The sequence below is a fragment of the Mirounga angustirostris genome, unplaced genomic scaffold (assembly GCF_029215605.1).
Source record: "Mirounga angustirostris isolate CCGP_5_RB_7025 unplaced genomic scaffold, mMirAng1.0.hap1 SCAF_5, whole genome shotgun sequence".
In the NCBI taxonomy this organism is placed as follows: Eukaryota; Metazoa; Chordata; class Mammalia; order Carnivora; family Phocidae; genus Mirounga; species Mirounga angustirostris.
In genome coordinates, this window is record NW_026991713.1 from 133,851 (window position 1) to 146,296 (window position 12,446).

General features: G+C 50.4%; 1 protein-coding gene and 1 long non-coding RNA gene across 6 annotated transcripts in view; one reads left to right on the forward strand and one right to left on the reverse strand.

The window, feature by feature from the left end:
* The window catches only part of SHANK3 (SH3 and multiple ankyrin repeat domains 3), a 52,361-nt gene extending 47,938 nt beyond the window's left edge, over positions 1–4,423 (reverse strand). For all 5 annotated transcript variants that reach the window (XM_045872217.3, XM_064590390.1, XM_045872218.3 and 2 more), the window contains exons 1-4: positions 4,266–4,423; positions 2,301–2,964; positions 1,729–1,932; positions 768–839 (exon numbers count right to left, since the gene is read on the reverse strand). In XM_045872217.3, the coding sequence (XP_045728173.2) occupies positions 768–839; positions 1,729–1,932; positions 2,301–2,597 (573 nt within the window). In that variant the 5' untranslated portion in view covers positions 2,598–2,964; positions 4,266–4,423. The remainder of the gene's footprint in view (positions 1–767; positions 840–1,728; positions 1,933–2,300; positions 2,965–4,265) is intronic.
* LOC135364369 (uncharacterized) lies at positions 2,105–11,714 on the forward strand. Its single transcript, XR_010411249.1, has 3 exons — positions 2,105–2,170; positions 10,106–10,280; positions 10,919–11,714. It is a non-coding gene; the product is annotated as an uncharacterized LOC135364369 (long non-coding RNA).
* Positions 11,715–12,446: the final 732 nt, after the last annotated feature.

Sequence of the window (12,446 nt, forward strand, 5' to 3'; positions counted from 1 at the left end):
ACATTTCCTCTCCTACATTCAGAGAGGGCAGTGAGGTAGCCCCCAAAGGACATTTGGGGTCAGGCCCACCTAGCAGTAGCGTTCAGTAGGTGTGCCTGAGCACAGGGCCCCAGCATCTGACAGATGTGTATTCAGCCCCAGTTTCACTGGCTGCACACCTGTCAGCAAGTCACAAAACTTCTCTGGGACTCAGTGTCTTCATCCGGAAAATGAGGTAATAATAGCCCCTCCCAGGAGAAAATTAATGAGGTGCCCAATCATGAGTGCCCAGCACTGGGTGACCACTAAGTGCTAGGCTCCTTGTTCTCTCCACTCCCTCCCAGTTCCCCTAAATGAGAACATCAGGTGCCTGTTCACTTCCATTCCACCCAGGCTCTCACCAAGACACCATGCCCCATCATACTCCACCACCACCCCCAGCCAGGGGCCCACCAGAGGGGTGAGTAAGAGTCTGATCTGACTAAAACCCGTCACCAGACCACCCACACAACAGCCATGGTGCTGGAGTCTGCATCCAGCCCTCCAGCTGCCCCAACACCTGCTCTGGGCTCCTGACACAAGAGAAAACAGACTGAGCCAAGCTGGAGGGACAGTGGTCAGCCCCAAGCCAGGGTGGAGGGTGCTGGGAGCAGAGGAAGGGCTCTTGGGAATTTTTAAAGGACATTTTTGATATCACAAAATCCAGTCAAGGCTGGGGTGAAGGGAACACTGCTCATAGGGGCCAGGAGGTAAACTCTGGAGTCCCTTCTCTGTGGCTTCCTCCTTACCTTTGTGTGAAGCTTTGCAAACTGCTTATCATCAATGAGGTTCTGGGCATAAACTCGCCTCTTGTATCGAAACTGCTCAGGTAAAGAAAAGGCAGAGAAAAGGCACCCATCTGGGTTGAGTGAGCGAATGCACGCACAAAACCAAGTCCTGCTTACTCACCCTGCCAGCCACACAAAACTCCTATGTACTACACACACACAGAGCCAACACCAAGTTCAGATGGGATGCATGCCTGCTGTCCTGTAACCTGCAACACCCTCTCTCTTTCATTCCCACCCCCAGGATTCCCTGGAAAATGCCACTCCTCTTCTAAGACTGATTCCAGACTTACCTTCCTAGACATGCCCTGAGTAGAACTAACCCCATTTCCCTGTGCCACCAAAGAGGCCAAGCCACCTTTGAGCTCAGACACCATAATGCTTAAACTTTAATGCTCACTGCACTTGCCACCACCCCCCCAAACTGTAAATCTGTATCCCCACACCTGACAGCACACTCAACATCCTTTCCATTATGAATGGGTGAGCAGATGAGAAAGACTGAGGTCTGCCCTCAGGGATTCCATGGGCGGGGGAGGGGAACAGGTGTTCACACAGGTAAGTCGCTGGCTTACTCCACACACTGTTCCGCCACTCACACCCCACTCCGCAGAACCACTCTGTGTTCCCACCACACAAGATGCTGACTGCAAACCCTGCACAGAACACGCAAGGCTCGCCGTACGTACTGCTCACACCTCACACGCTACACACCCCGCACACTGCGCCTCGCACACGCACTGTATGCACCGTTCACTGCGCTGGGCACACAGACACCCCCCCACACACACACACACGGCTGACTCCTCGGGTCCGCGCCCCTCACTGCCGTGCCCTTCCCTGCTACCGTCACGGAACTCTGTGGTCGTGCCCCGCGCGCTCGCCTCCCGCCCCCGGTCGCGCGCCCCCGCCCGCCACTCACCTCCAGGTAGGGCAGGGGCGTGTCCAGGTTGGGCGGGTACTCCTGCAAGAGCCGCTCCTCGTCCAGGAACTTGCCGGCGCGGCCCCGGGAGGGCGGCTGGAAGAGCCCGTAGTTGAGCGCGTCCTGGAGGCTGTGGTTGAGGGCGCAGAGCACGCGCTGCTTGGCGGCCCACACGGGCGCGGCCGGGTCCAGGCGCAGACACTTCTGCGGCGGTGCGGGCTCATGAGTGCGGACCGGGTGAGCGCGGACCGGCCCCGCCCGGCCCGGCGCAGGGCACCAAGTCCCGGGAGCCCCTGCAGGAGTCCGGGGCTCCCGAGCCCAAGCCCGGGACCCCGCGCCTCCGCGTCCAGCGGGCGAGGACCCGCCCCAAGGGCGGTGCTTCTCCAGGCCCCGCCCCCGCCCGGGCGGTGGGGAGGGTCTCCGCGGAGGCGGCGGGGGAGGGGTGAGTAGCCGCGGGCCTGGGGTCCCCGGCACCCGCCTCGGAGCGCGCCGGTGGGGGGGGGGGCGGCGGTGGACGGGGGGGTTGGGCGAGGAGGGCGGGGGCGCTGCCGGGACGGGGCGGTGGGGCTTACCGTCTGCTGCAGGTCCGGGATGCCGACGCGCACGACCACGGCGCTGGCCCCGGGGCCGTCCATCCCCGCGCCGGCGCCCGCGCCCGGGCCGGAGCCCGGGCGGCTCGCGGCCGGGAGCGGAGCGCACTGGGGCTCCGCGCGGCGCCCCGGCCCCCCCTTCCCCCCCGCCGGAGCCCCGTCGGCCGCGCTGTGCGGGAGGGGGCCGGGGGGGGCCGGGGCCGGGGCCGGCGCGGGGGACAGCTGCGCCGAGGGCTCCGCAGGGGCGGCGGCGGCGGCGGCGGCGCGGCTCAGCTGCATCGACCCGGCTCAGCTCGGCGCCTGCCTTCCCCGGGGGCGGGGGCGGCGGGGGGAGGGGGCCTGAGCCGGGAGGGAAGCGGGGGTGGCAAGGGGGCTGCGCCGGAGGCGGGGGCCGGGAGGGCTCAGGGCCAGGCGAGGGCTGGGGGCGAGGGGACTGTACGGGTCCCGGGGTGAGGTGGAAGGGTTCGTGCGGAGGGCCTGGGCCGCCCCACAGGGCGGGGGCCCTGGGGGCTGTGCGGGGGGTGTGGGGAGTCCTAGGCCTTGGCGTGGGGGGAGTGGCTGAGCCGCGAGGGCCGCGCCGCCCTTCGGCTGCGTGCGAGCATCCGCGGACCACCGAGGAAGATTCCGCGAGCCGGGGGTCCTGAAGCTGGGGTGGGGTCCGCGTTGGGTGCAAGGACCAGAGAGGGCAGGAAGGGGAGAGAAAAACAGGAGAATTAATTTCCGGGGGTGGCAGCTTCTCCCCCATTCGACCGACCTCCCTGCCCCATCAAGGCCCGGGGGAGATGACAGTGACCAACCCTGCCCCGGTCCTGGGTGTGAGACGGAGGAGACATCGGGGCCAGGGAGGGGCTCGGGGCTCTCCCACACGCAGCAAGAGCCAATTAACCCTCCGACTTAACCCTTACGACCACCCTGAATACTGTTCAGCGCGGCTTCCCGCATCCCCAGCCGAGTTTGGCGAGTTCGCTCTGGACTCCCAAGGCCGCCTCTCCTCCTCCCCACTCTCCAGGCCCCCTGGTCTGCCTAGACCAACGCCTGTCGCCCCCTTCCCGTCACCTTAGCGACGACAGGATGGGGGCGCGACCTATGAGGACAGGCTTAGGGGAGGGGGCGCTACTAGTCTCCACCTGCAACGGGGAAGTGAATTTTAGTTTTACACGTTGTCGTGGCAACGCGGGAGGGGGTGATGAGTGGGCGGAGAAGAGGGGAGCGCAGTAAAGAAACTAGCTCAAGCACCACCGCCCCATTGGAGCGTGCCACCCCACAACACTGATAACCCTCACAGAACTACCCCAATGCTGCAAAACCTGTGCTCCCAAGACCCCTGAGAGCAAAGAGCAGCCCTAAATGTCGGAATATCCCTGATCTCCCGAGAAACAGCTCCTGACTCCCACAGAACTCCCCGACATGCCTTGACTGTGCCCCCAAAGAAAGGCCCTGACCCCCATAGCGGAGCTGCTCGCTCTCTCACTGGACGCACTTGATAATGTTCACAGAACAACCGAGCATGGGCACACCCTCTGGTCCCCGGTAGAAAAGAGCCCCCCCCCCCCCCCCCCCCCCCGCCTCACCCAGCCTTCTCCAAGAACAGCCCTGGATCCCCCGAGGCTCCCAGCAATAAACTTGAATGAACCCCCTACACACAGAAAACCTCCCTACTCCTCCCCATGACAACCTGGAAACACCCTAACCCCACAGGTACGGTACTTGGCACCCCCTCCAAGAACAGATCCCTCCCCACAGAGCCACCTTGACCACTACCTGCCCACCACAAAGCCCCCCTCCCCCCAATACCCACTCCTCTGCCCCCAGAACCTTATCTGATCACCCCAGAGCAAGGCCCTCTTCCCAAGGACCAGCCCTAACCCCTGAGGGAGCCCTGGCTCTCTCCTCTTCCATCCACTACCCCTTTAGGAAAAAATCTCTGCCTCCCAGGACTCCACTGACCCCACAGAGCCGAATCTCCAGCGCTGTCTGTGGGTCTGGTCCTGCTTTCTCTTCAAGCCTGGGCGGACCCTCCCTGCCCGGAAGTGTGGCCCCAGGATGCCCAGACCTCCCACCCCCTTGTCCAGACTCTTCCCAAGGCCACTGGCCTGGCCGGAGTGGGGGAGCTGAGGGTCCCCTGGGGACTGGGGCAGGATGGGAGGGCTGGGGAAAGGGGGGAGCAGGAAGGGGCCTGTCAGAAGGCCACTTTATCGGCAGGAAGCACCTTGGGAAGCACAAGGGTTGGATTTCCTGTGGCCCAGCCCTGGAGAGAGGAAACGAGTGCTTCCCAGCCCCCTCTCCTGTCTCCACTATCTTCCTGCCCCCATCCCCCACCAAGTCACCAGGCCCACAATTCCTGCCTACCCTGCCCTCCCCATCCCTCCCACCACAACCCCCACCTGCCTTTACTCCCAGCTGCCAGCCTTTCATCCCACTGTGGCTGGCTGCTAGGCCAGGAACATGCTTGCTAGAGTCCTTGGTTCGGGGTGGATGAAGGAAGGAGGCCAAGAGGAGGCTGCATCTTTCCTCACCACCAGTCCGAGCAGCCCAGACCTCTGCACTAGCCCTGCCAACCTGCCCACCCAGCCTGGACCTCAAGGGAGCCCCTTCAGCCTCCCAGGCCTCCCCCTACCAACCTACTGCCCTGGGTGAGTCCCACTCTAGTCCTGCACTGCTGCCATAAAATCTTTTGGGAGAAAATCTCATATTTTGCTGATCGGCAACCAACAGATTTTTGGTCTCCAGGCTCAGCTGGGCCTAGCACTGCCCAGGGAGATACCAGAGCCCTTGCTCAGTTCTATACTGGTTCCACAAAGTGCCTGGCACATAGGATGGGCACATAATGAATGAATTCCAAGCCTGCACATTCCCCCAGCTCTACCACCACCCCAGCAAACAGCAAAAATAACAGAACCCAGAAGCACTTTACCCACATTACGTCCTTGCATCCCCGCAGCATGGTGGGTTTACAGAGGATGAAGCCAAAGGATAGTGGGTGTCTTTGCCCTTTATTTTGTTGAGAATAAAAGAACCAGGCCCCTCACCACGTCCTCTATAACTCCTGAGCAGCCCCTTGCCCAGCAAACTCCACCTCTCAGGAAGAGCCACCCTTTGCCTGCCACTGCCCACCTCCCTGTCCCAGCCCAGCCCCCTCTGCACTCCTATCTCTGTCCAGTCACCAGACCCATGGCCCTCTGCTTCCCACTCCTTCCATCCAGGCCAAGATTCCAGAAAGATGTTTCTCACCCTCCCTGCTTCTTTCCCACATTCTCCCACCACACATATTCAGATGCAAACAGGCCTCATAGGGCCTTGGGGGAATTCATGTGGGCAAAGCACCTAGAGCAGTGCCTGGCACATCCCCAGATAGCCCCCTGCCCACAACCATGCAGCTGCCCACAGGCCCACAGGCCACACAAAGGCCCTTGCCCCACCCCACCCTGTACCCTCTCCCTCCTTGGCCTCCCAAACCTCAGTCATCTGGTGCCCTTGATGTAATGCCCTGCACCTTCACATTCTTAAGCCCCTTCCTTGGCCTCCCAAACCTCAGTCATCTGATGCCCTTGATGTAATGCCCTGCATCTTCACATTCTTTTTTTTTTTTTTAAAGATTTTATTTATTTATTTGAGAGAGAGAAAGAGAGACAGAGAACACTAGAGGGAAGAGGGTTAGAGGGAGAAGCAGACCCCCCGCTGAGCAGGGAGCCCGACGCGGGACCCGATTCCAGGACTCCAGGATCATGACCGGAGCCGAAGGCAGTTGCTTAACGAACTGAGCCACCCAGGCGCCCCCACCTTCACATTCTTAAGCCCCTTCCAGCATCTGTGGTCCACACCCTCCTGGCCCTTGTGGTGGGCTCCTCTCCTGGCAAAGTTTTTTGCCTCCTTTCACCTCCTTTTATTGCCCATCCCTCCTTTCACACTCCTGGGGCCCACTTCCTCACCTAAATCCCAACTCTGCCCTCCCTCAGCAGCTTCTCCCAGCTCCCCCACTCCCCCTTGGTTTCCATGACAACTTGGAGGGGCATTCTGTTCTCAGCCCTCCACTGACTGCCCTTCTTCTCTCCTGTCTACACTTTTCTTCCCATGCTCCTCCACCCCTCTTACTCTGATCTATTTCTCTTTCTTCCGCAGCACCTATTCTAACACACTCTAATTCACTTACTTACTGTTTATTGTGGTTCACTGATGTGTCCATGGCCCAGGAGTGGTGCCTGGTACAAAATGCTCCGCATTTTGCCAAGTCGATAAATCAAAGCTTCAACCTACAAGCTCTTCACACCCAACTTTCTCTGCGGATCAGACCCTCTCCCAAACTCCAGAGCAGTTTGTGTGAGGCAGGAATCCTTGGATGTCGAGTTGACTGTATAACTGTCTGAGTCTGGTGTATTTTTTTGGCTAAATTTTTTATTCCCTCTACTTATTTAATGTCTATCAATATCTTTAGGTTCCATGTCATCCTGAGTCTGGTATGTTAAGTTTTACTTTTCTGGGAATACGAATTATTTCTAAAGAATCAGCTGTTTAGGGGTACCTGGGTGGCTCAGTCGTCAAGCATCTGCCCTTCCGCTCAGGTCATGATCCCAGGGTCCTGGGATGGAGCCCCGCATCGGGCTCCCTGCTCAGCGGGAAGCCTACTTCTCCCTCTCCCACTCCCCCTGCTTGTGTTCCCTCTCTCACTGTCTCTCTCTCTGTGTGTCAAATAAATAAATAAAATATTAAAAAAAAAAGAATCAGCTTTTTATTTTGCTAATCATCTATATTTTCTATTTTGTTTTATTCTGTTCTATTTATCTCTACTTTTTTATTGTGTTATAATTCTTTTTCTAATTTCTTGAGTTAGATATTTAATTCAATTTTTAGTCTTTCTCTTTTCTGAGAGTAAGGTTTCAAGGTTATACATTTCTAAGTGGCACTTTAATGTCCCTTAAGTCTTGATAAGTAGTATTTTTAATTTCACATTGTTCTGATTTTCTAATATCAATTTTTTTGGCTTGGGAATTGCTGAAAGTATGCTTATTTACATTTTCAAATGTATACTAGGTTTTTTTTTGAGAGAGAGGACTAACCTTTAGTTATTGATTTCTTATTTTATTGCATTATGGTCAGAGGAGGTGCTCTGCACAGTACTGATCTTTTGGGATTGTGTGAAGACTTTCTTTGTAGCCATGTACATGGCTGTATTGGCTATTTCTATAAAAGTTTCCTATCTGTTCAATAGGAATTGTTGGATGCAAGGAGATGTAGATATAGATATATCATCTCCCTTATATCAAGCTTGTTAACTGTATTATTCAAATATTCCATGCGTTTACTAATTTTGCATCTACTTGATTATAAATTACCAAAAGAAATCGGTTAAAATCCCACTACTATGATATTGGTTTTAGCAATCTCTCCATGAAATTTGCCAGATTTGATTTTATATTTTTGAGACTTGGTTTTTAAATGCTAAGAGGTTTAGGATTATTATACCTTTCTGATAATTATTCCTTTTGTTATTATACAGTACCACTCTTTATCCCTAATAATGCTTTCTGCCTTAATTTTGCTTTTTCTAGTAATTAATCTACCACAGCCCTTTTTTGTGAGTATTGACCTCATTTATCTTTTTCCATCCTTTTCCTTATATCTTAGGTATGCTTCTGATAAATAGTCTGTGTAACTAGATTTTTTTTTTAAATCAATCTTACAGTTTTCAGCCTTTAATGGTATGTTTATTGTGATTGATGATAGGTTTTGATAGATTTTTACTATCTTATTTTGTGTTGTCTTTTTTCTCTGTGCTTCTTTTTCCTCCCTTCCTGTCCTCATTGGATGGATCAAGTGCTCTTTATTCCCCTTTCCCTCAACTCCCACTGGCTTGGAAGTTATGCATTCTCTGTCACTTTCATAAATACACTTAAATTTTCAACCTGCATAATTAACAAATTCTAAAGTCAATTACTATCTCTACCTCCCTTCTATGTAATAATAAGAACTTAGATACTTTCACTGTAATCACTCCTCTCATTCTCTTGTCCCTGTCATTTTTCCTCCCAGGTGATCATTCTCATTGTTACGCTGTTGAGCAGTGGTTGCTGGTTTAGATTTGGCCACATGGTAGCCTGTTTCTTCACTCACTTTTCCTTCGAGGTTGAAGTCTTTTCTTCCCGAAAGCACATACTTGAGATATTTTTAATGAACGTTAGGTAGTGAAAAATTCTTTCAGTCTCTGAAATGTCTTACTTTGCTCTCTTTCCTGAGTGATAATTTAGCAATGTAGACTTCTAAATTGACAATTATTTTCCTCCCAGTATTTTTTTTCTCTGTGTGTGCTCTATTCTGGGTAATTTCCCAATTCTGACTTCCACCTCACTAATATTCTCTTTGTCTGTGTTTAATCTGCTGTTAATTCTCCCCATATTGTTTTTTATGGAGTTTTCAATTTCAACAACCATAGGTTTTATTTCTAGAAGCTCAATTTGGTACATTATCAAATCTGCTCACTCTTTCTTTATATTGGCTTTTATCTTTTTTTTACTTAATGCGATTTTAAAACTTGTCTTTAATCATTTAAAAAATATTTATTTTTAAATTTCTAGTCAATAATTCTATTATATGACTTTTTTGGTGGTCTAATCTTGCTCTCTGTGGTGCCTACCAACTTTCACTCGTGGCAGGTTATTTCTGTGAGAATTCTGTAATTTGAAGTTATGAACTCAGTTGGGCCTATATTTATGTGGGCGTCCTAAGCAGCCAAATGTGTCCCTTCATAGGAGTACCACTATCCCAGGACTACTTTTATGTTAATTTCCTGGTTTGGTGGTCCTGGAGACTATAAAGAATAATATAACTCAAACTCCAAAACTGATGGGGGCAGACAAGGATTACAACCTCACAGGGAGACTTTTCTACAGAGACCACCACAAAGCTTTATGAAAATTGCTTAAATAAAAAAGAAATATGCAATAAGAATTATGAAAATAAATTACTTACTAAGGTGTTTGAGCACTGCATGTTGTTCACTGGGCAAACTACTGTTACTGTTCTCATGACACAGATGAGGAAACAAAAGCCATCAAGAGTAAGTAACTTAATGTGTCCAAAGTCATGCATGGCTAGACAGTAGAGAATCCGGGACTTGAACCATGGCAGTGGGCATGTGACCCAAGCAGGGCAAGTGACAATCCTGCTCCGGGATTTTTGTTGTTGTTGTTGAAGATTTTATTTATTTATTTGAGAGAGAGGACACAAGCAGGGAGAGGGAGAAGGGAGCCAGACATGGGGCTTGATCTCAGGACCCCAGGACCATGACCTGAGCCAAACGCAGACACTTCACTGACTGAGCCACCCAGGTGCCCCTTACCCTGGGATTTTACCTCTTGTAACTGTTTCTCCACTCTTGGGTTACATAAGAGATGTGAACTCAGTAGCTACTGGTGACCAAGATTCCAGCCTTGAGAAGAGAGCAACACTGAGGTAAGTACAGATATGGGGGACAAGGAAGGTTCTAAAGGGGTAAGTCCCTAAACACTCCCTGAAATCTGAAAGCACATCAGTTTTTCTTGAATTTGGTTTCAAGAGCCAATAAGGGGCGCCTGGGTGGCTCAGTTGGTTAAGCGACTGCCTTCGGCTCAGGTCATGATCCTGGAGTCCCGGGATCGAGTCCCACATCGGGCTCCCTGCTCGGCAGGGGGTCTGCTTCTCCCTCTGCCCTCTTCCCTCTCATGCTCTCTCTCATTCTCTCCCTCTCAAATAAATAAATAAAATCTTTAAAAAAAAAAAAAAAAAAAAAAAGAGCCAATAAATTTCCCTTCTAGGTTGATAGTCCACGTAATGGACAGGTTGAAGGGCTGTCCTTGGAGCAGGTGCCTGGATTAAAATCCCAGCTCAGCCTCCAAATACCCACGTGGCCTGGAAAATCTACCCAGCTTCCCTAGGTCTTTCCTGTGTCTCCAGAGCACCATTCGGCACTCTGATAAGTTGGAGATGATGGTAGGTATTGTATCATTCCCCCATTTATTCTGGCCACATGCCAGGTCCTGTTTCAGTCACTGGGCATAAGGCAAGCACTTGCCTTCAGAGCTCACAGGTTGGCTCCTGGCCTTCTGGGCCATTGTGCAGGCTAGATGAGATAAGTGGATATGAAATGCTTACCATAGGCCTGGTACACAATAAACACTGTAATTTTTATTAACATCATAAAGCTAATTCAGATTTGGTTTCTGTCATCTCAACCCGAGTGCGTTCTAATGAGCATTCTTCATACATAGTGGCAAAACTTGGAGTGATGTGAAGGGGTGACTGATCTTTGTTGTATATTCTTAGAAAAAGCATTAGATTTTAAATACTATTTTAACAATGAAATTAAAAGTCAGAAATATCTGCCTAAATAATTTCACATTTAGGATTCCAATTACCTTTTCTTTCAAGACTGTGAGTTTTACCCACATGTTTACCTCTCCCCTGCAAAGGTCACTGACAATTCAAGAACTATGTGGGTTTTTTATTATTATGATAAATAATACATAACATCAAAGTTACCATCTTAACCATTTTTAAGTGTACAATACTGTAGTGTTAAAAAGAATGATGTATATTTTTAAATAATAAATCCATCCCTGTATTGGAAGACAGGCACATAGATTGCGAGTGGAATAGCAGTTTACAGGGATCTCTAGAAGACATAATGCAGACGGATCAGAAGATGGAAAAGCCAACAAAAGCTGAATCATTGACTACATAGACGCAAGGACAAGAAGGCTGCTGGGGAAGAAAACTGTCTCAGCACAGTGGGACCCTGCTGGAGTGGGGTGGGGTTCACTGAGTCTAGCGGTAGGGCACTGAACTGCTCCCTATGTATAGTGGAGGGGGCAGGAGAGACCTCTGGGCCAGAGAAGTGGACTGTCACTGCAGAGAGGGCTTAGCTTTAGAAAAACAAAAAACAGTGATTCCTAGCCGCCCCCCTTCTCAACTTTCTCAGTGACAGGGCAGCCCTGGCCTACTTTCTGCCAGAGTACCCTTCCACCTACTCATCCCTGCCCTCCATCCTGAAGGGAAGCCCTTCTAAGGATGAACTTCACCCTTCATTCTTTTTGTTCTGTGTAAGATTCCGTTTTATGAAAATACCACATTTGGGGGCACCTGGGTGGCTCAGTCGGTTGAACACCCAACTCTTGATCTCAGCTCAGGTCATGATTTCAAGGTCATGAGATTGAGCCCCACATCAGGCTGAGGGTGGAGCCTGCTTTGGATTCTGTCTCCCTCGCCCTCTGCCCCTCTCCCGCATGTGTGCTCTCTCTATCTCTCTCTCAAAATAAATAAAGTTAGTAAAGAAAAAAGAAAATACCACATTTTGCCCATCAGTTCATCTGTTAAAATACATATTTGGGTTGTTTCCAATTTGGGACAATTATGAATAAAACTGCTACGAACATTTGTATGTAAGTTTTTGTGTGGACTTTTGCTTTTGTTTCTCTTGGGTAAATACTTAGAGATAGAATGGCTGTCTTATGGTAGATATATGCTAACTTTTTAAGAAATTAGCAAGGAGTTTTACAAAACGGTACTATCATTTTAAATTCCAACTTTTTCCATTTCCTCCACATCCTTGCCAACACTTGGCATTGACTTTTTTTTTTTTTTAATTCTGGCCATTTTAATGGATGTGTAGCAGTATCTTCTTGTCTGTTTAAATCTGCATTTCCCTGATGATATTGAGCCTCCTTTGGCATGCTTATAGACCATTCACATGCCTTCTTTTGTGACATGTCTGTTGAAGTCTATTGCCCATTTTTTAAAAACTAAGTAGTTGACTTACTGAAATTTAGTATCTCTATATACTCTGGACACAAGTTTTTTGTCTAAAGTTCTCTAATTTTGTTGCTTGCCTTTTCAAAGGCATTCTCTTTCAAAGAATAAAAGGCTTTAATTATTATAGAATCAATTCACATTTTTTCTTTTTTTGGCATATTTGTTATGTCCTAAGAAATCTCTGCCTACCACAAAATCACAAAAATTTTCCTCTGCGTTTTCATCTAGAAGTTTTAGTTGTAACATTTAGGTCTATGATTAATTTCAAGTTAGTTTTTATTTGTGGTGTCAAAAAAGGTTGATATTTGTGTTTTCCATTTTGGGATGTCCCTTTGTTTGGGGCTACTT